Source organism: Stegostoma tigrinum, chromosome 25, assembly GCF_030684315.1.
Source record: "Stegostoma tigrinum isolate sSteTig4 chromosome 25, sSteTig4.hap1, whole genome shotgun sequence".
Lineage (NCBI taxonomy): Eukaryota > Metazoa > Chordata > Chondrichthyes > Orectolobiformes > Stegostomatidae > Stegostoma > Stegostoma tigrinum.
This window is the reverse complement of record NC_081378.1, coordinates 16,615,633-16,639,770: the sequence shown is the minus strand read 5'-3', so window position 1 is coordinate 16,639,770 and position 24,138 is coordinate 16,615,633. Positions and strand designations below refer to the sequence as shown.

Below are 24,138 nucleotides of genomic sequence, written 5' to 3'. Positions count from 1 at the left end.
AGGGAAGGAAACTGCCATCCTTACCTGGTGTGGCCCATATGTGACACCAGACCCACAGCAATGTGTTTGACTCTTCACTGCCATCTGGGCAATTAGGAATGGGCAATAAATGCTGCCTAGCCAGTGACTCCCTCATCCCGTGAATGAATTTTGAAACTGCTAACACAAGATCAAACTTCCAGTTGTTAGCTGAAAGGATAGTACCATGAGATTTTACATTTTAAGACTATTGCAACAAAGATCTTAAACATTCAGATTAAACACTAGTTTTTTTCAGGTAATTGATATTTTACTCTCAACGTATTTTCCCCCTTTATTAGCATGACCAAAACAACACATTTCACAGATATATTTTTCACTGTCCTTTTTAAGTAGACATTCAACCCTCTGAACTAGTCCAAAGAAGACATTATTTTGTTTAAACAAAACCTGATTGTTAATTATAAATCAGCATTAATGGCTGTACTCTAAATGACTAACCCTGTATCAATCAGAGTTCACATGCTGACCAATCAGCAATTTTCTCACATGCAGTATAAATGTTGGGCTTTTCCCTCTTGATTTGATGTTCTTGCAAAATATCCCAATGAGTGCAAGACAAAAGGCTGCGATAAAATTTGTCTTTTTTCAGGAATACTCATACTTCCTACATTGAAACTTCTATTTAAACTCAGAAATAGGGAGTTGAAGGAAAGGCAGGAACCAGCAGTATGTTAAACAGCTGCCAGGACTTTGTTCCTCACCAGTTTCATGTGCCATCTGGCATTCTGCAGTCATTCAAGCACCTTAACTTCTTCAGTAGGTAAAATTAATGTTATGCTATTTACTCCATGTTGTGCAGGTACACCTTGTTTATACTCATGGGGTTACTTGCATCTAAAGAATGTGTTTTACATTTTACATCAACTAGTCCACTTTTGATTTCAATGGCTGAGGCAAACAGCAGTACCACTTATGTTACTGGGGATGGCTCTGCTGAGCTAGTAGTAACAGCATTTCAGAGACTGTTCATTGTCTACTACATCCTCAGTTCTGTTTATTTCAAATAGTATACAACCTTTTTTTTCTAACTTTTGACTGTTTAGTTCAGTGGCAGTTGCATAGATTCTTGCTATTGCAGCATAATTTGCAAAATTATTTAGTCAGTTTGGTTTCTTGAGACAACAACACCCACATCCTATAATCAAATTAAGAAATAGATGGGCTTCTGTTTTTAAACTACCACCAACCCTGTGACTGTTCTTTTCTTGATATTTTTTCAAGTTGATAATGTATTAAAGGCATGTTTCTAATATGCATTAGAAAGGATGGCTGTGTGAAATGTAGGTGGCCTGGAAAACCTCCCCCCCACCCAAGTAGCAGTTCTTCACATTTATCTTTGAACATGTCAGTAGCAGACCATTTAACTTCCAGGTGAGACACAACTGGGCCAAACCTGATGAGCTGAAGAGCCTTTGTGTCCTGTAGACTTCAATTACTCTAAGCTGTGTCCCATTATCATCGTTATCATTCCTTTTACAGCATAAATTATTGGATAGAAATTAGTCTTGTCATTCTGTTTTACTAGTGTTTTAAATGTCTGCTTGTAGTTTGGTGGTAAAATTGTATTTTCATTCGTAACGTGATCACTTTCATTTTGAATAGCTTACATTTGTAATTGGCCCTTATACAATGAATCGTTAATGCACACTGCAGCACTGTTCCTTAACCTTTACAGCTGAAATGGAACATGTATGGTTTCTTTTTCTAACACTATGGACTAGGTTGCTAAACATGACATTATGTGCAAATGTGTAATTAAAACATGGATAAAATACTGAGGAGGGCTAGTGAGATGCGTTGAATTGCCTTCACTCCAGTTTATTAAACAAGACTGGCTCAAGTGTTGGTAAATTAGTTTTTTTATTGGATAAATTAGAGTACTGAAGGACATTTTGCAGCAGCAGACCTCGCAGATGTATTGATAATTGTGGGGGTTGTATTTCTTAGGGGATGCGGGTGCCACTGGCTAGAACAACATTCATTGTTCAACCTTAATTATGCTTCAGAAGGTATCAGTGAGCTGCCACCTTGAACTGCTGCATTGCATGGGGATTTATTTACATCAGCAATGCAGTTGGGAAGGTAGTTCCAGGATTTTGACTCTGCTGCTCTTGTCCTTCTAAGTGATAGAGTTTGCATGTTTAGAAGCTGCTACTTAAGGAGAGAGTCACTGCAGTGCATTATTTTAGATGGTACACAATGATCTCACTGTGTAAGTAATGAATTGTAAACGATAAAACACAAGGTTATGCATGTGCTGAACCTGATGCCTAAAAATTCTTGTTTAAACGGCGTGACTATCTGTGCCCCAATTCCTTTCTCGTGACCTCTCTACTTTGTTTTAATTTCCGGTGCTACAGGTTCTGATGGAGACACTTGCTGCTCTTGGAGCCCAGTGTAGGTGGGCTGCCTGCAACATATATTCCACCCAGAATGAAGTGGCTGCTGCTTTGGCTGAGAACAGTAAGGAGGAAATTGTTTACTTAAGAACACCAAGTTTTCATTTTAATCTGTTTTCCCCCATCCTGTTCAATACCTTTTACCCTGTCCTTTGTTTTTCATCTTTTTTTCTGTCTTAATGATATTATCTTGCTCGTGGGATGAACTACAGACTACCTATGACTGATCCCCTCTGTTATTCTGTTGTTCTGCAGGTACATATGCAACCATTAATCTAAAAGAGAGGTTATATCGTTGCTAGTGAGATATTGGTACAGTTTAGGGATGGTAAACAATGACCATAGTTTGCTGTGAGAGTAAATCTAATACTACCTGCCATGAGGTAGTTTTGCCCTTGCTGATGTTTTATGCCTCAAATTACTGAAAGTGCAAATTGAAAAGCTTAAAGCCAAGGGAATTTTGAAACTTGGCACCTCAAACCTGAGTGAACTGGCCAAGCACCTGTGCACCTCCTTTTATTGATCGTTAAATAAATAGTGTAATGACTAAGGAAGGAACATAAATTTGAGTAACTGAAATTTAGAATTGCCTATCAGGTACAGAAATAATAATAGTTTGTAGGCAGGATAGATTGGATTTATAGAAAGCATCTTATGTTTTCCGTATTAAAGATGCTGCATATAAGAGGAGCTGATAGCCTTGGGTGGTATTGTCATTGGACTATTAATTCAGAGACCCAGATAATGTTCTGGGGACCCTGGTTTGAATCCAACAATGGCAAATGATGAAATTTGAGATCGATAAAATATCTGGAATTAAGAATCTAATGATTGCTGATTATTGCTCAATCGATTGCTGATTGTCGGAAAAACCCATCTGGTGAACTAATGTCCTTTTAGGGAAGGAAATTGCCATCCTCATCTGATCTAGCCTGCATGTGACTCCAGACCGACGACAATGTGGTTAACCCTTAACTAGTCTCCGGCAATTAAGGATGGGCAATAAATGCTGCTTAGCCAGCAATGCCCTCATCCCTTGAATGAATAAAGAGAGTGGGAAAAAATCCATGTTGTTGCCTTGTAATAATATAATGAGATGCGGTTTCAGTGCTTGTCATTACCAAAAGAAGCTGTAACAGACAGCCTCCTGATATTAAAGGTAAGCCTTTTCAGTGATGCACTCCTGTATCAGTTCCAGAACTATCCTTCACCAAATTCACTTTCAAACTTACTGAGGTGTAAAAAAAATCTCTTGAACATTTAGGTTGGTTAAGCACTGAGTATATTTGAGCTTATGGTGGAATATGTTAAAACTGTGGATATTGTTGAACGGCATTTACTTTGACAGCTGTGCACAGAAATGTTAAATCTTTTGAGATTTGCACGAGAAATCACTGAGTAGTACCTGATGCAACTCGAGGTGAAAATGGGATTGTCCTAGCCCCAACTATCAAGCCGTCGCTCTCCCAACTGTTGCAGTTGGTTTCCATTCTAATATTTCAGATTCCTCCACCTATTCCACATTGTCCTTTTTCTCCAGATACATATAATGGGAGAGAGATGTACCTTATTGATTGTTTGGCTACAGCCTGCTATCTAATTGGATATGCCTAACTGCTGTCGGAGTTATGCAGTCTTCATGTTAATCTAGTAATCCAATTGTCAAATGTTCTGTAGTTTGGCATTATTTGACACATAAGACAAGCATAGCTGATAAATGTGTGCCTTAGCATATACCAACTGAGAAATTGTTCTGATCTACTGCAATAGTGGAATCAGGAGTGCAGACAATAACCTAATTGCTGCAAACTAAGCTTAAGTAAATGTTCATTCAGTTACTGAGCTTGAATTCGTGTTGATGTCACATGGGTGTAATAGAAGTAGGTGGTGGAATTATTTTCTTTTCAACACTTTTTTTTTTCCCCTGTGTGTGTCAGTTTGCACTGTTATTGAGCACCTAAGAAACTCTTTTTCCTCTACAAATTGCTATCCTGAACATTATGCAAAGCTGTCTGCTGCACGCTATAATTTGGAGACCTATTTAACATTTTCATCGAGGCTATTTAATCACTTCAAATTTGCCAATTCTTTGTATACCACTTGTTGTACAATGATTTAATTGTGCAGATATTAATTATGATTTTAATCTTTTAATGAGGTCATTCCTTTGATAATGAATGCTGGAATTCCAACTGTTCATTCTATTATGAATCAAAAATACAAGAATAAATGTGAATAAAATGAATCCCAAAATAACATTAATCTGGAACACACAATTCAGTTATAATTACGGGTTTTACATGTTGATTAGAGATCATTGAAGTTTCGTTTCTGAGTTCACTGTGGCCTCTGAGTCCACTTTATTGTTTTGCAGTCATTCACGTGTCCTTAAAAACATTTGAATCCTTCAGTTACAGTCCAAGCAATAACTTGTATCTGGACATTCTTTACTCTGTATAAGCCAACCAAACTCCTCAGTTAGATTGCAGCCTATCCGCAATAAACATCTCTTTGTAATTTCCAGAATAGTGACTTTTAGAAGAAATAACCCTCTGAAGTTTAATCTTAATACAGAGCTGGATCTTGCATTCTTGGCTAATTCAACAAATTTGTCTGAAACGTCTGAAAACTAACCTTCCAGCTCAGCTCAACTCACATCCAGAATTCAACAAATACAAGCAGCCCACACACATTAAAGAAAACAGTTGAAATGAAAAATTCACTGCCACCTCCTTTTGTTCCTAGGCATCCCGTTTCTCCTATTTAAATTGTGATCTTACAAGGAAACTTTGTCAGTAAATGTCCAGGATCAATGTGTGGCCTCTGTCCCAATTGTTTTTAAAAAATAAGCATATAAAAATAAACTGTTGCTGTGTTTTTCCTCCCTGTATTTGAATATAATTTTATTATCTTATCCTGTGGTAGGTTATCCAGTTTTTGCTTGGAAGGGAGAATCAGAAGATGATTTCTGGTGGTGCATTGATCGCTGCGTAAACGTAGAAGGGTGGCAGCCTAATATGGTAAAGACAGGTTGTTGTTTTTGACCCATTTAGAATATTGGTAAATGTAGACCCAGTTTTTATGATGAGTTAAAATGTGATCAATTTGCATATATGAAATAAAAATGGGAACTCGCTTGTATTGTTAAATAATTGAGTAGTTAGACTGTTTGTTTTCGTATATAGCTATTGGTTTCAGTAAAAATTAAATATATGCTTTGAGTTTAAAGCTAATTGCGTTTCATCAGTAATGCACCCTGTGTCGGACATGACAGAATCTTTGCCCATCTGCTACGGCTTTCAACTATTCCTTTCTGGAAATGTAGAAAGAATTTGCTGGGGCTATGAAAATATTTATTTCACCACATAACAGTTATTTTCATGGTTATTTTATTAACTATAAATAGAATTGATTTGGAAAAGTAACATTTTCACAAGAACTAAAATATGGAAAGGATATGTAAAGAGTTAACACAATGCGGAACTAGATCCAATTCAATGTAGAATAAAATGAAACGAAAGTAACAATACTGGAAGTTGTATACAGGTGTACTGACATACAGGCTGTTAAATTTGGTTTTAGAAGAAGGTAACATCATAAAAAGGCCAACTAAATCTTTTTGCTTTTGTACCTACTAGTATATAATAATGACAGGGTAGCTTTTAATCTTCCTTTATTCTTTTTTGGAAAGATTTGTCTGGAACTCATTGTAGAATTCCCTTGACAGAGTAACTTGATTTGGGTAAGTTCCATCGCGGGTGGACACTCTGGGCAGGTGTAATGATTGTGTTCTGAGGCTGGGGAATTGTTGTTGCTGCTTCTTAGCTTTTTCTCTTGGTTTTGGATTTTGGAACTCCGAATTGGAATTGCAATGATTTTTCCTGTATGATTGTTTTCTGGTCCTGTACTAACACATGTTGTTCTGGTTTTCACATTGACTTTACTAATTTATTTATGTTTTATTACAGATCCTAGATGATGGAGGAGATCTCACTCACTGGATTTACAAGAAGTATCCGAATATGTTCAAGAAGATAAAGGGCATAGTGGAGGAAAGTGTGACTGGTGTTCACAGGTGAATATCGCTTTAATAAAATCACCACTTATCCAACCTTTCTTGTCCTCATTTTATTGATACTACTATCATTCTTCTGTTCTTCCTGAAATTGCAATGTGCCATTCTACATGATGTTCCTTTTTGCCGCGTCCTCATTGTATTGAAACTGAGACTTATCACAACCTCTCATAGAACATAGAACATTACAGCACAGTACAGGCCCTTCGGCCCTCGATGTTGTGCCAACCTGTCGTACCAATCTGAAGCCCATCTAACCTACACTATTCCATGTACGTCCATATGCTTGTCCATTGACGACTTAAATGTACTTAAAGTTAGCGAATCTACTACCATTGCAGGCAAAGCGTTCCATACCCTTACTTCTCTCTGAGTAAAGAAACTACCTCTGACATCTGTCCTATATCTTTCACCCCTCAATTTAAAGCTATGCCCCCTTGTGCTCGCCGTCACCATCCTAGGAAAAAGGCTCTCCCTATCCACCCTATCTAACCCTCTGATTATTTTATATGTCTCAATTAAGTCACCTCTCAACCTTCTTCTCTCTAACAAAAACAGCCTCAAGTCCCTCAGCCTTTCCTTGTAAGACCTTCCCTCCATACCAGGCAACATCCTAGTAAATCTCCTCTGCACCCTCTCCAAAGCTTCCACATCCTTCTTATAATGCGGTGACCAGAACTGTACACAATACTCCAAGTGCGGCCGCACCAGAGTTTTGTACAGCTGCAGCATAACCTCTTGGTTCCGGAACTCGATCCCTCTATTAGTAAAAGCTAAAACGCTGTATGCCGCCTTAACAGCCCTGTCAACCTGGGTGGCAACTTTCAAGGATCTGTGTACATGGACACTGAGATCTCTCTGCTCATCTACACTACCAAGAATCTTACCATTAGCCCAGTACTTTGCATTCCGGTTACTCCTACCAAAGTGCATCACCTCACACTTGTCTGTATTAAACTCCATTTGCCACCTCTCAGCCCAGATCTGCAGCTTATCTATGTCTCTCTGTAACCTACAGCATCCTTCGTCACTATCCACAACTCCGCCGACCTTAGTGTTGTCTGCAAATTTACTAACCCATCCTTCTATGCCCTCATCCAGGTCATTTATAAAAATGACGAACAGCAGTGGACCTGATCCTTGCGGTACACCACTAGTAACTGGTCTCCAGGATGAACATTTCCCATCAACTACCAACCTCTGTCGTCTTTCAGCAAGCCAATTTCTGATCCAAACTGCTATTATCTCCCACATTCCCATTCCTCCGCATTTTGTACAATAGCCTACTGTGGGGAACCTTATCGAACGCCTTGCTGAAATCCATGTACACCACATCAACTGGTTTACTCTCATCTACCTGTTATGGCACATTCTTCTTTCTTCCTATAATGTCAAAAGCTAAAAGCCATGTTTCACAGGCAGATTCTTTTTACCATCACCACAACAAAAAAAATCCTTCTGAGTGGAGATGTAGGGGGGCTTTACTGGAGGACCATAGAATTCTACCCTGATTGTGTATGCTGCTTCTGCCCCACCCACAACATTTAATGGTTCTGAATAGCACTAACTGAATGTTACAGAAACGATAATTGGCCTCTGCCTCAGCAGATATCATGTCACTTGACTACCCAGTTAAGCAATACTTGCTAGTGTGTTTACTATTGATAGCTTTATTTCCTTGCATAGCCAACTACAACGGTGTATAAGATTAAAGACAATTGAAGTAGGTATTGATTTGATTTATTACTGTCACATGTACTGAGATACAGTGAAAAGTATTTTTTTGCCTGCTAAACAGGCAAACCATACCTTACATAAATACATCTGGGTAATGGAACAGAATGTAGAATAGAGTGTTGCAGCTACAGAGAAGGAACAGAGAAAGGTGAATTCTAATATAGAGATCTGTTCATAAGTCTGATAACTGCAGAGAAGAAGCTTAAACCTGTTGGTACGTGTTCTGAAACTCTTGTCTTCCATTGGAAGAGAGTATAACCAGGGTGGGAGGGGTTTTAGATTATGTTGGCTACTTTCCCGAGGCAACAAAAAGTGTAGATGGAGTCAATGGAAGGACAGACGCATCTATGAAGTGAATTTGTATTTGCAGATACATTCTCTATAAATTGGGAACTTTTTGTACAAAATTGACAGTCAATGTGGCATTTTATAAATTCCTACTTTAGGAATAAAACTAGTCTGACCCCAAACCAAAACATAAACAGATTTTAAACAAGATCTAACACCTAACATTCTTCATAATGTCACCTCTTCTTTACACTGATAAAATCTTTTAGTTCTCATTGGACAGGGACTTGAATTTGGGAATGTAAATATACTTTACAATCTTCTCACTGAAGATTTGACAACATCTTAGGTTTGTTTAGTGCATCTTCAACAGCAGTGTGATCCTTTGATCTTTTACTTGTAAATTCTGTGTCTGATACCATCTCTCTCACTAACACCTGAAGAAGAGGAAGACTCCGAAAGCTTGTGTTTTCAAATAAACCTGTTGAACTATAACCTGGTGGTGTGTGATTTCCGACCTTGTCCATGCCAGTCCAACACCATCACCTCCACATCATAGCCACCATTGACACAAACAGGAGCATGACTTCCTCCTGGCAGCGCTCTGAAATTGGATCACTGCCTAAGAAGGGGCCAACAACCATCACCCACTCACCTCACCTTTGCAAGTATAAAGGCCACTTGACAATTCCCTGAGTTGGCCAAGCTTCAAGACTCCTGAGAACTTATCCCACGTCAAAACAAAGTTTAATTCTCAATATGAACATCACTAAATCTGTAACCCAAAGTCTCCCAATGCATTTCCCTACGTGCCTTGTAGGATACAACTATACAATCTCTTTTTTTCAAGCTCGCTACCCAAGACTTTTCCTGTTGGGCCACTGGAAGATCAGCATTGACATAGTTTAATTATGTAGAAGACTTGCATGTTTTGGCTATTTAAGCATCTTCAAATACTGCAAATAGTCTGTCTTCTAGAGTTTGCTTCTAATCTCCTCTACAGAATGACTCTCTTTGCAATTTGACAACTGTCGGAATATGGCTAAGGGGCGGGTGAAAATTCCAATCTACCATTCTGTTGATTAGCAGTGAACTGTGACTTTTTTTTTAAAATCAGTGTATCAGAAAGGCATCACATTGATGGAATGGAATAGGAAAATGCCCTTGACCAGTGTGTTTGATTTGACGCTGGTAAATGGCTCATTCAATAAGTAAATAGACCAAATGTGCCAGGGCAAAATGTACCAGGAAATTTCCAGTCATTAGTGTACCCATCTCATTCGCCATGCTTATTTAGCTGATTTCAGGCAGGATGCTGGTACTGGCACTACAGTTGGTGCAGTATGGAAAAATCAACCAGTGTCTCCTCTCCTGAGGACTGCTCAATAATCCCTGTTGGAACTAAACATCAGTAGAGGCCTTTGTAATGTGACGTAAACCCTGCTCACGTTCATTGTCCAGACATTAAGACATTGGCTAATTTGGGCAAAATGCCAGAGGGAAACATATGTCTGTGATATCATCACTTAGTCTTCAAATGAAAGCAGAAAGACAACGTTAACACAGTAGGGAAAAAATAATAACATTAAACAATTATTACCATGGCTATTCCCTCTGCTATGATCATAAAGGAATGAACTAATCTAACATTTTTGATTTGTATTTGTTTTTGATTTGTTGAATTTTACATTGACGTGATTACAGCTTCTGAATGCAATTGACATGGTTGCGAGGCAGAATATACCCTTTCAGCCCAGGGGCTGTATAGAGATTTGTTCAATAAGTACAGATTAATATGTAAGAATTTCAAACTGTGTCATTTCGGCTAAAAATAATTTTTTTTGCTTTTGTTTTAGTGGAAGATCTTTCAGGAGGATATGTCAGTCAAGGTTTAAATCTAGTGTCATTGTGCTACTTAACACACTTCTGTCTTGTATTTCATGTTAGCAAATAGCTCTCTTGCAATTTTCTCAGTTGACCCATACGTCCATACATTGAGTTAAAAAGTTGTCACAAGATTTTGTCCAATGTCAAATGCTAAGATACTGGAAGATTGTACAGGCCATTGAATTGGGTGTAATATTGCCAATGGAATCAAAATAGAAATAATGAGAGGTGGCTTGTTGAAAGTATTTGGAATAACTTTCAGTCCCAGGTTATAGGCCAGAATAAGATAGAAACATTTTTATCTTACAATTTGAGGTTTCCTGTTAGTTCAGGCTGGTGTTGAGGAAACCTGTCAGACCCAGTGGATATACTGTATTTTGAACTAGTTTTGGAGCTCTTGGTTTCTGACTGACATTTTCTCTCCTTTGTTATCCCTAGACTTTACCAGTTGTCTAAAGCTGGTAAGCTCTGTGTCCCAGCCATGAATGTAAATGACTCTGTAACCAAGCAGAAGTTTGATAATCTCTATTGCTGTAGAGAGTCCATACTCGATGGGTATGTAATCAAAGTCAAATTACCTTGAACCAGTTTTAGATTAATATGAACAGAGATGTCCATTAAATCCATTTGATGGTGAAGTGCTTTATCAAGAGATTCTAATGCCTTCAAATCCTCAATCCTAATGAAGTACTGCTATTGAAAACTAACCACAAATATTAAATAAATATATTGTCATTGCTTTTACATTATGTTGCCTCTGATGGTATCATTTAGAACGTGACCATTTAAGGTTTAAAATTACATTTTGATTCATTTAAATTCGTTAAATTTTAGATTGGCATGACTACAATTCCTGAATACAGTTGAAATGATTACAAAGCACAACATACCTTCTCAACATAATGGGACTGTTGCCTTACTGTGCTTGTGCCTTTCTAATTTCTGCTGTACTTCTCAGAAGATCTCAAATAGTAAGCAAATGAATGTTTTTGGAAAAGCTGCATCCTGCACCTTTTATGGTTGTCTGGGATTATGACCCTGATCCATTACCTTTTAATTGGGGAAAAATAGATGGCTGAGGGTAGGCGATTAAGGATGCGTGTAGAAGTCAAATTGTCAAAGTATTTTGTTTAGAAAGTCTGAATTCACAACAGCTTGTAAGAAAGTGACACTTCCCTAGTTTTTATCTATAAAATGATTTAAAGTTAGAAATATATTTTGTTTCCAGAGAGCTAACAAAATCCTTCACTTGACCTGGTATGTTCTGATGATGTAAAGCACGCCAATAGTGTTGGATTTTCTACTTATTTTTCAAGTTTATTTCCCTGTGCCTACACAAAGTACGTTTCATTATCTCTGGTGTCTCTAAACAACCTTAACAGTTTATTAGGTGGAGCACATACCACTGTCGGTCCATTAGGTCCAATGAGATTTTTGGAAGAGATTTTGATTGTGGAGAAATGAGATTGTTCTTCTCTGCTCTCCTGACACTTCCTCTACTGTACTCTTTTTGCCAGGTGACAAGGGACTAAAGAGATGGGCTCAAATTGTTGCTAGAAGAGTGCAGAAATTTTAATTTAGTAGTCTGTTTTAGAGCAACACCAGTGGTGATTTGGAGTCAGATCATTTTCCACTGTTTTGGGGGAGGGGGAAGTATTCAGGCAAGGATGTTTTTTAAATTATTCATGAATGTGTTATCGGTTTCTTAATTAGTTTATCTTTGAGCAAAAAAAAGTTGGATGTCACAATAGTCAGTAATTGCAATGTCTCTATTTTTTGCTCATTTTTTTGTTATTTGAAAGCTAATTGTATGAATTTTACATTTTTAACAAAAGCCTCAAGAGGACAACAGATGTGATGTTTGGAGGAAAGCAAATTGTTGTTTGCGGATATGGAGAGGTACATATTCAGTTCTTTTGCAGATGGTGGGCAATGTAGTTTATATGACTAGTTTTTCCTTCTGTCCACGTGGACATGTCATCCAGGGTTTACTACCCAGCCTTAAATCTACATTCTTTTTATTTAGGAATAGTAGGAACTGCAGATGCAGGAGAGTCTGAGATAACAAGGTGTAGAGCTGGAGGAACACAACAGGCCAAGCAGCATCAGAGGAGCAGGAAGGCTGATGTTTCGGGCCTAGACCTTCCTTTAGAAATTTTTTTTCCTGAAGTAGGGTCTAGGTCTGAAACATCAGCCTTCCTGCTCCTCTGATGCTGCTTGGCCAGCTGTATTCATCCAGCTGTACACTTTTTTTATTTAAGCAGCTGTTAGCTCAATCTGTGATGTCATTGGGTTTTTGCTGTCATGTTCTTTCAGGTAATTGATTTGCTGGCATTTATACGATAGACTGCAGCAGCTTCAGTTTAATTTTCTATACCATTTTTCTCATATTGAGAGATCAGGATAAAAAACAAAATGTTGGAGAGATTCTAGTCTGGCAGCATCTGTGGAAAGAAAATGGAGTTAATGTTACGAGTCCAAGATCTGAGCTCTTCAGGATTGAAAGAAACTGGAAAATAGTCGTTTTAAAGCTGCAGACAGAAGGAAGAGTGTGGAATAGATCATGAGGGTGCCAAGGACAAAGGGAGTGTAAATGGTGGCAAACAAAAGCTTAAGATGTAAAATAGCTATAAATGGCAGGTATGGAAAGAAAACGATCTCTCTATGAGAGCAAAGCCAGCAAGAGACAAACAAAACAAATCAAGACAGTTTGCAATTAAAATAGAGGGCAAAAGTCATGCTGTGAAGTTGTCGAACTCAATCTGGAGTCCTGAAGGTTGTGAAGTGCCTCAGCAGAAAATGAGATGCAGTTCCTCCAGTTGGCAGTGGAACACAGCAACAGGCCCCGGACAAATCTGTTAGCATGGGGTCAGGATGGTTTATTGAAATGGCAAGCAACTGAGGTTTGTGGTCATTATTATGGACAGAGTGGAGGTTCCACTACATGCTTAAATGTGCCATAGGTGCACCACTGCCAAAGGCACCCTGTGGTGTTGGAGGGGTCATTCAGATGAGATGTTAAACCCAAATTTGCCAGTCTGCTCTCAAATAAAATTGATTGGCACTTAAAGGTGATTGGCTACCACCAACAAACAACTCTTCCCCTTCCCTCGGCCGTTAGTATTTCTTCGGGACCTCTCCCTTCATAATACCCAGTCTTCCCCTCCATTAGTAGTGCTAACACCACTTCACCCTCACTCCTCGTGCACCTTCCTAAGCAATCACTGAAGGTGCAATATTTTCACTTGCTCACTCCTTGCTATCCAAGGCACCAAACACCTTCCAGGTGAAGCAGAGCTTTACTTGTTCATCTTTTAATCTAGTCAACCTATATTCACTGCTCACAATGTGAGATCAAACGCAGACAAGGTAACCACTTTTCAGAATAGCTCCACTCTTTCTTAAGAATGATCCTGAACTTGCAGTTTCTTGTAATTTTAATAAACCATCTTGCTCCTATGCTATCATTTCCATCCAGGGCCTGCTTATTCCACTTAAACACTTTTACAATCTTCAGGATTCAACATTGAGTCCAACAATTTCAGAGTGTGACCTTTGTTCTCTGTTTTGTTTACAATTTGTCTTGTTGGTGCCTTGTTGGCTTTATTTTTAGCAGACCGGGCCCGTTTCCTTTTTAACCATCCTATCATTTACAGCAATCTTACATTTCAATTGCTTCTTTACCACCTTAGAACTCCCTCTGTCCTTTGCCGTGGGCACTGTCACCATCTGTTGCATCCGCATTCCCTCTGTCAACAGCATAAAAGTCACCATTTTCCAGCCCCGTTCAGTTCTGAAGAATTCATTGGACTCAACATTAACTCTGTTTCTCTATTGATGGAAGCTGTTAGACCTGCTGAGTTACTCTGGCACTTTATCATTTCAGGTTTCCAGCAACTGAAACTTCAGAACTGAGAAAGGGACTCTGGACCAGAAATATCAACTCTGCTTTCTCTCTGCTGATGTTGCCAGACCTGCTGAGCTTCTCTAATAATTGCTGTTTTTGAGACCAAAAAATTCAATTTGTTTGGTACTTCAGCATGAGAATGTGTTGGCATCACCCTGTACACCCTGAAATTCCACAAATCATATACATTCCCACATGAAAATAAAAACGGGCTGAGATAAAGGTATTTCACAGAAAAAAGTTCGAGTTTAAGGGGATGATCCTTTGCTTACATTCAATTCATTCCAACTGCTAGCTTGAAATATATCGAATTAAATTTAAATTTGAAGAGGATTATCTGAACAGTCAAGCACCAAAGCATGCTACAGGTTTTATTTGTCCCTTTTTATTTGCCATTCATTCAATATTCTTAGTAATCAGGATTTGTGATCAGTAATCAGTGCATGCTATCAAAATTTGCAAATGACACAGATGAGGAACATAGTTGACTGGGAAGCTGACTGTAACTATCTTCAGCAGTGCATAGACAAATCAGTAGATGACTTGGAAAGATGTCAGTTGAAGTTCAAAGCAGAGGAAACTGAGGTGATGTATTTTCGGAAGAAAAATAATAATAATTTAAGGAACGCTGTGACCCAAGTGAAGCTGATGCTAAAATTCCATAAGTGAAGCATCTGTGCAGAGAAATAAGAGTTGACATTTTAGATTTAAATTTAAGGCAGTGTGTTTCAAGGTTGCAACGTTGAATGTTACCAAGAGTGGAATGTGATCCAAACAATAGCAGACAGGGACATTGTATAGACGCAAAAAGTAGTCAAGAGAGCATAATGTAAACAAAAGATAAATGCTAATTTTTTTTAAGTTTAGGTTTTTAAAAATGTGGTGACCAATTGATATAGCTGTGACTTAAATAAGAATGACCTTAAGTTTTGTAAACGGGAATGTAGAGTGCAGAAATAAAGGTAATGTGAACCACTGACTTGTTTAGGCTTAACCACAGTTAAAATATTGTGTCCAGTTGGACGTCTTACTTTTATTTCCCTGGCAGTTCAAACTTTTCCTATGTTGCTTTCCAGGTTGGAAAGGGCTGTTGTGCCGCTTTAAAGGCGATGGGGTCGATTGTCTATGTCACAGAAATTGATCCAATTTGTGCCCTGCAGGCCTGGTAAGGATCCAGAATTAAAATACTAAAAACATTTGTTCACATTTGTTAATGAAGACATGGAGGAACTTGTAGAAATGGATTATGTATAGAAGTTAGAGAACATACAAAGATATATTGTTTAATTTCCTCGCTAATTATTGGGTGATCCTGCAGTTGATTTCTTCAGACGCAATGCATTCTATCATGGTGAAATCACTTTGGTCCATATTTGTGTATGTCTGTCATACAGATAGCAGCTGGTGTTAACTTGACACCGAAGAGCTAAATAGCATTCGCTGCAAATAGTGTCTTTAGTAACATGATTAGAGATAATTATGATTTTGTTGAACAGCCTTTCAGATTTTAGTGAATTTGTCATTTTTGAGTGCAAATTATTGAATAGCTCAAAACTGTGATTAACCTGAATACAAGCTCCTTTGATACTGTTTGAAGGGGATCTTGAGAACTGGGTTCTCTCAAGCCCGGATAAGAATGTACAGCTTTTCTTTGCCATTTAAATCTTTATAGGGTCAAATTTAAATTATTTGCATTTTCTAATGCGAATGCACCTGAAACAGTGGGTTTAGCTTTGATCCCTCCTAACTGTTGCTGGCCAATCTTTTAGCTGCTGGTTGCTGTACTTGCCATCCTTAAATCCCTTCTTATCACCTTTCTCCTTGCCTTGTAAGTTTCTTTAAAATCTGTCATATTCAATTTTGCTGTTTTAAGTTTTCGGCTTTCCCTCTTAGTTGATATCTACTGTATTCACGTGTCCTTTAAAAAAACTTTGAAATGTTGTCTCGTGTACAAAGAGCACTGTTTATAGAAATGTAAGCTGTCTGTAAGCTCACTTTGCTAAAATATAGTTCTTTGCTGTACCACCCAAATGGCAATAGGTTGTGGTTAAGCCTGTCAGCCTGTTGGGGAGTCACTTTATGCATCAAGTGCTGGTTAGTGATCCTTGCTGTCTGTTGAGGTTAGAATCGTACAGCTGTGATGTTCATTATAGTTCTCTAGTCTAATGTGAAGGATTATCTTTTGGGTGAGGCAGCAGAAGAGTTTTCAGTACCTGTGGAATTATATCCTAGTCTCAAGTTAACATGACAGGAAATAAACTGTAGCATCAGTTGGCATAACTTGTCTGTACCATTGTGTTGTACTGTAATATGGTTGAACTGTCACTACAATGGTCCAATTCTCCATATAGCAACAGAGATAACCTCATCATCTCCAAACACTAACAGTTGAACAAATCAACAACTTGGAGGGGGGATACTGACTTGTGAGAATATCTAGGCTATTGTTGATTGTTAGAAAAATCTATCTGTTTCACTTATGTCCTTTTACAGAAGCAAATGTACCATCCTTATATGGTCAGGTCTACGCGTAACTCTAGACTCTCAGCAATTTGTTGACACTTGGGCAGTAAATACTGGCCTAGCCAGCTATGCCCTCATCCCATGACTGAATAAAAAATAAGTAGAATCTTGCATTCTGATGCTTTCTACAAAAGACTGACTTTGGCAATGTTTCTAAGCAGAAATATCAAGTTGGACATGCTTGTTTCTGAACCCTGTCCCTTTCAGTATGACTTTCACAGCTGTGTATACTGACGCAATTCTACCTTTCCATTGCAGTATGGATGGATTTAGACTTGTTAAATTGAATGAAGTCATTAGGCAAGTGGATGCTGTCATTACTTGCACAGGTAAAGCATTGAATCTTATTAAACAATATTATTAATGTAATAAATTAAGTTCAAGTTACAATTAAAGTTTCAGTTACTGATTAAATTCTACTTTGGCTGCATTGACATTTCTTAATGCATTAATCTTGGTTAGGATTGTAGTTAAAATGAAGAAAATGTTAGCTTCTTTCTTCGGAAGCACTGAATATTTTTTGCATAAATCTGTAGCTTGTGTGTGATGCTGAATATGGCTGTAGTAAATCTTATAAGTTCTGTGCTTCAACCTGAAACAAGGACAGTTTGAAAAAGCTTTCTCGGAATATTCCCTATTCTATTGTAGAAGGTGCTCAAGAATAATTTGTGCATCCAGAACACACGCTATGTAAAACATCTACAATGCCATAATTTTCTATATTGATGATGCACCTGTCAATCCACTTTAATGCTAGGTATCTATCCTTGCTTTAGGTAACAAAAATGTTGTAACCAGAGAGCACCTGGATCGTATGAAGAATGGCTGTATCGTCTGTAACATGGGACATTCCAATACTGAGATTGATGTGGTACGTAGCTGTGTAATGTAATTCAACATATGAAATTCCAATACTAAAGTCAGTGTGGAATGTAACTGATATGAAGTAAGTGTCTAATCATGCCAATATTGAGACCCAAAGACACTCAACCCTATGAGAGAAAAATTTCCTTCTCATCTCGGCCTTAAGTGTGTCATTACTTACAAGTCCTCGGACACCGGCGTAGTCTAGGTGCATATGCAATAAAATCTGAACGAGTCTCGATTTAGGCTGATAAGTGGAAAATAACATACATGCCATAGAAATTCCAGGCAATTACAACAAGAAGGAAGAATCTAACCAACAATCCTTGACATTTAATGGCATTTCCATTGCTGAATTTTCGACTATCAAAAATCCCCATATTACCATTTACCAGAACTGAACCAGACCCACCATTAGTTGCTGCAACTACCAGCTCAGACCAGAGATTGGGTATTCCACAGAGAGGAGCTTGCCTCCTTCCACCCGAATGCCTGTCCATCATCTACACAGCACAAGACGAGAGTCTGATGGAATGCTCTCCACTTGCCTGGATGAGTGCAACTTCAGCAACATCTGGGCACTCCTACACTGCATTTAACACGACCTTCTCAAGGGCAGCTAGGAATGGGCAATAAGTGCTAGCCCAAGTGCCAGCAATATACACATCCTACGAACCAATTTTTGAAAAATATTCTCCCTCCAATCAGAACTGCCACTAGTTTTCTGGATGCCAGTTTTTCTTTGAGCCTTTCACTGGATGTGGGCATTGATGGCTAGAGAACATTTGTTATTTGTTCCTTCTTGCCCTTGAAAAAGTGGTGGAGTGATGCCTTCTTAAATCACTGTGATCCATTATGGAATAGATGTACACAGTGCTGTTAGGACAGACCACATAGTTGTTTAGTTGGAATACCCAGAGTGATGAGGATGTTACCACCCAATAAGCATTTTCAGAAGGAGGAGCTGTTGTGCATTGTGCCTTTGGTAATAGCACCCATTTTGTTCTTTCAGGCAAGCCTTCGAACCCCAGAACTCACATGGGAGCGTGTTAGGTCACAGGTCGATCATGTCATTTGGCCAGATGGAAAGAGGATTGTGTTGCTGGCTGAGGTATTTATGTTTGGTTTACTGTTGGTCCATGTAATTTGTGAAAACCTACCCAACCACTTTTGTGCCAATTTTCTGGAGGTTATAACACCAACAATTTATATACCACCTTTTAGTGTGGTAAAACATCCCAAAGTATTTCACATGACTGTTATGAAATAAAGTTAGATATTGAGCCACATTGGGTAATATTCAGACAGATAACCGAAACATTGACCAAAGATGAGTTCTCAAGAAGGAAAGAGGTAGGAAAGCTGGGAGGATTTAAGAAAGTAGTTCCACAGCTTAAGCAACTGCAGGTAGGGCCATCAATGATGGAGCAGTTAAATTCTGGGAAACTTCAAGAGGCCAGAATTAGGTAAGTAAAACAGAAGGATGCAGTGCTGGAGGAGATTACAAAGATAGGGAGGGCTGAGGTTATAGACGCACTTGTAAAATGAATTGAATTTTCCAGTTGATGATTTGGGAGCCAGTGTAGGCATACAAGAACAGTTGTGATGGGTGATTGGAACACGTTTGGCAGTGTTACAAAGGTGAAAATGCTTGGGCGATGAGATTAGTAGCTAAGGAACTGAGTTTGTGTTGGCTGCAAAATAATGTCTTTCATCTCTTTGGTTGTGGCAAGTATTGTCCAGTCCTGGCTGGCTATCAGATAAGCAATCTGACAATTTAATAATGGTGAAAGAGCCCTGAGTGCTGATGGCAATTGATGGCTGAGATCTGGATGCTGTTAGTGTACGTGTGGAAACTGAAGTTGTATTTTTTTTGTTTAATTAAGTTGCTGACGAACATTAGAAGAGAAGGGCTTGAGGATGGGCTCATGGAGGACACCGGAAATCAAGAAGCAAGAGGAGATTGAAACTCTTGGTTTCAACTTGATAGATAAAGAATGGAATCAATGACAGGGTGGTAGGGCAAGGAAATCAGCCTGGTCGTCTTGAAGAGTTACCCAATAAGGAGATCATTGTAACTGTAATGAGGTCTGTGTGCTCTTACTAAATGCATAATATAAATGGTGGATAAAATGGTCTCCTTAATCTGTACCCATCTTTTGTTTTTACAAAGGGTGTTCCTTTAGTCAACGTTCTTGTTACGAAAATTGAGAAATTAATAGAGCAGTTGAAGCTTGGCTCCTGAGCTGTACACTGCACTCAGGTTTATTTCAGGGTAAAAGATTCAGAGCTGAGTAACCCGTTGTGTCCCATTTTGTTCTACCTAGGGGCGACTGCTTAACTTGAGCTGTTCTACGGTCCCTACCTTTGTGCTGTCAATTACTGCTACCACACAGGTAAGGGATAACCACATAGAATAGAATAGCAATTTATTGTCATTTGTATTTATGAAAATACAGTTAGATGTGCGTAAGTTGCCATAACTTGGTAATTTTAATTACCAAAATTATAAAAAGAAATAATTGAGACAAAGTTAGGGCAAAGTTCACCTTTTGTTCCCTCATGGCAATCTGGGCTTTAGAGTGGCTATGGGATGTCAAAGCTCCTCCTGAGGCCGCCAAAGCAAAAATTTCTGGACTTGACCCACCATGCTGCCACTGCCAAAGCCATCACTGTAATAGCAAAGAGGGACAGACCAGACCCATCAAGTCATCAATGCTGAAATCGTCGTTAATTCAGACACTGCCTGAAGCCACCACATTGCCACCATAGCCATAAGGAACAAACCAGAATCACCGTGCCACACCAGCAGAAAAGGATCAGACCCAAACCGGAAATGCAATTTGTGCTAACACTGAAATGGGAGATGTGTACTTTGAGACAGGCATTGAACACTTTCAGCAAATGAAGTACTTCAGCACTGATTCAAGAGGCATTTGTCTCTATCGTGATCTATGTCACGTGGTTTTGCAAGCCATATTGTATCTATCATATGGCTATTTCTAATCATTTGTTTTGTTCTCCACCCGCAGCCACCTTCTACATTATAGCAAAGCTAAGCAGATCAGGACTCTCTTCACTGCTGTTTAGAAGAATGAGGTGATCCTGTTGAAACCAGATTCTTAAGGGGCTTACCTGGATAAATGCTGAGAGGATGTTTCCCCTCATGGGAGAGTTGAACACCACAGGGCATAGCCTCAGAATAAAGGTGCACAAATTTAAGACTGAGATGAGGGAGGGTTGAGTCTTTGAACTACCTTGCCACAGAGATATGTGGGCAGAGTCCTGGTGTATATTGAAGGCTGAGATAGATGAGTTCCTATAGGGGAATCAAGAGGCACAGAGAAAATGCATATGGATGTGAAGAATATTGGAACAGCCGTGACCATGTTGAATAGTGGAGCAGTCTTGGCGTCTGAACAGCCTATTCCGCATTCTATTCCTTATGATCCCAGTCCTACTGCCTCCAGTATCTGCACCTCGAAACATCTATCCACAAATTCACTTGGAACGGTGCTTTCAAAACACCAAGTCTAAACTTTGCTCTTCTGTTGTTGCATTTCTGCAGCTACTGTTTTGCATAAATGCACCCTCATCTCCACCTTTGATGCTTTAGTCTCCAATAAAACCATTAGTTACTGTGTCACCCCAGTCAGCACTTTGTTTTAAAGGCAGAATAATGTCCTTGTTTTTGTACTTGATGTCTAGATTTATAAAGCTTAACATTTCATAGTTTTTGCTAATTGCTGTGTCAAAACGACCTGCACCTTTCAGGATCTTTGCAAAGAATCCCAAGGTCTCTATGTTCTTTCATATTCTTTAGTACTGTCCTGTTGTATCAATAGGATTTGTTCTCTCTCCAGAATGTACACTTCACGCCTGTCTGCCGTCAACAAGCCCATCCCACCAGCCTGTTAGCGTCCTGCTGGAGTCAGTTTATATTACCTTCACTCTTTGCCACAACTCCCATGTTTGGTAACATTGGCAAATTTTGACATTTTACTGTACATTCCATATCCAAATCTTGCAGTGATGCTGTGACTTTGATCCTTGTGACTTGCATCCTCAGGTTGGAAAAACAACCATTTACCAAGTCTTGCTGGCGAAACTTAGCCGGCCCAGCAGCATCTGTGGGAAGGAAGCAGAGTTAATGTTTCAAGTCTGGTGTCTCTTCAGAAGAGGTGTGTGGTCTCCTCCATGATTATCCTTCCCCCAGGTGTCTCTCTACTATCATGTACACTGGATTTGATTGTCTGTGAAGTGCAGATGGCAGAAATTACCCAGATTGGGGCCAACAGCTATAAAAACAATTTGGGTCTGTTTGGCTGAACAGTTTTGTTTAAATATATACTTGTGATAACATGGCACAGCGTTATTCATAGTATTATTCTTGATGCATACTACTTCTGCCCACTGTACCTTGTAGTCGCACCGTATTGTACTAAGTTGGCACAATTTGGTAGATGCACTGTTTCTGGTGATTTTTCAACTATCTACAGCATGTGTCCAATTACCATTTTCTGTTTCATTAGCGGATATCATCTGGGTACAACAGGTGGCTTCAAAACCCCTTGGCTAAAGAGAAGAAAACCTTGGCTGAAATTTCCACTCTTGGCCATCTTCTCGTAAATGACTGCAGAAAAATGCACTTTGTGGCTTTGTTACTGGGTTAAGCATTAAGAGGAAAGTTGACAACTCTACTTCAGCCCAAGTTGGAAACTTCAGTTGTGGATGGAGGAGATAGACATAAATAAGCATTTTCCTTTTCAAGGTTTTATTTAATATTCCACTATATTTCCTGTAATGCTTATGGACTGTTTATTGGATTTGGGAAAAATAATTGAGTGACTAAATATTTACTTCAGGCTTTTACAGTGATAATTGAATTTTTCAAGGTAACACAGTCAAGGGCTTTCTGATTATAACCTGTGTATTTTGTACTAATGACTAGTATTGACTCAGTGTATGTAACAAAGATCCCCAGTAGCATCACAGGAAGACTTGCTAGAAACACCTTGAAGCTTTAATGTTCACTGGCAATTGAATGAAAATCTCTGCCCCAGCTTAATGAAGATTGGAATGTTGCTTCCAATCTTTTAATTTTTGAACAATTGTTATTGCATTTGTTTCAACTTCCCATATTTGTATCCAGAACTATTAAAAATTGTAATTAATTTTCTATCAAATATTTTATCTTTCCTGCCCTGAAAGATATTTATACAATGATAGGCATCTGTTATCTCACCCAAGCTAGATGAGGAACAGGCTTCAGGAACAAGGTAAGAGGGAGAGCAAAGATCTCTAGCTGGGACCTATTCTGTTCCTGCCCAGTGTCATGTATCTTTGGCACTGAGGCCAAGCATTGTAGGCAACTATGACTCTAGTTGAAGCCATTACATTTGATATTTGTTCTGTTGTCATTAGGCACTGGCAATGATTGAGCTGTACAATGCTCCGGAAGGACGGTACAAACAAGACGTTTACTTGCTGCCTAAGAAAATGGGTAAGTTTCAGAACATGTACATACATTTGCTGCAATCTGTGCTCTGAAGGTGACCCAGAGCAACAGATTCAGGGATTGAGTTCAAAATTTCACAGCTTTGAGTGAATAATCATCATCAGCATCCTCCCAAATGTGCAGCAAATCAAATCTATTCTGGATATGGTAGCTTGATAGAAACTGACTTTTCTCTGAAGTCAGTTTATTTAAATATAAATGAAAGAAAACTTGTTGCCTAGATGTGTGATAAAGTTATTATAAAATTCATTTTGAAATTTCTATGCAGCATGTTCTCATTTATTGGCCATAAGGGAAAAAAATTCATTTTTCAGTTTTTCATTCACTTCTGTGTGGCCAGGTGGGATAGCAGGAGGGATATTAAGCACAGCTTAGCTGCCCGTGTGAAATTGTACTTTTACTTCATTCAGCTTTATTTGGAAACAGCTTAATATGCATATGCACATACATGATGAGAGAGAGGGCACAAGACATGCTCTCTCAGATACCAGAGGCAGACAAATATCTAAACAGGCACCAAAGACAAACATTGTGTTTCAGGAATTTGTCCTATAGTGACGTGTGAGCTGTTATTTTGCAAGGTGACCAGAAGAATTCAGTCCGCAAAGCTGTTTGTTGAGTGTTCACTGGGGTATGGTCAATATTAAAATTATTAAAACTTCTGAAAGTTACTTTTGAAAATGTTCCATTAAATTTCTTCTGTGGGATTGCTACTTCTGAATGTATTGTTAACTCATGTTTTTCAGATGAATATGTAGCAAGTCTTCACCTGCCCACATTTGATGCTCATCTGACAGAACTGTCAGATGAGCAGGCAAAATACCTGGGATTGAACAAGAACGGCCCTTTCAAGCCAAATTATTATAGGTAAGAGGCAAACAAAAATTGTTAAATCAAC

General features: G+C 38.7%; 1 protein-coding gene across 8 annotated transcripts in view; it reads left to right on the top strand.

Moving 5' to 3' along the window:
• LOC125463278 (putative adenosylhomocysteinase 3) overlaps positions 1 to 24,138 on the top strand; it is a 79,306-nt gene that overhangs the window by 52,556 nt on the left and 2,612 nt on the right. For 4 of the 8 annotated variants that reach the window (XM_048554341.2, XM_048554346.2, XM_048554340.2 and 1 more), the window contains 12 exons: positions 2,403 to 2,505; positions 5,367 to 5,461; positions 6,410 to 6,516; positions 10,867 to 10,983; positions 12,264 to 12,327; positions 15,412 to 15,500; positions 17,117 to 17,187; positions 17,635 to 17,729; positions 18,735 to 18,833; positions 20,050 to 20,118; positions 23,147 to 23,225; positions 23,987 to 24,107. In XM_048554341.2, the coding sequence (XP_048410298.1) occupies positions 2,403 to 2,505; positions 5,367 to 5,461; positions 6,410 to 6,516; positions 10,867 to 10,983; positions 12,264 to 12,327; positions 15,412 to 15,500; positions 17,117 to 17,187; positions 17,635 to 17,729; positions 18,735 to 18,833; positions 20,050 to 20,118; positions 23,147 to 23,225; positions 23,987 to 24,107 (1,109 nt within the window). The other 4 variants (XM_048554348.1, XM_048554347.1, XM_048554342.1 and 1 more) reach the window with 2 other exon arrangements.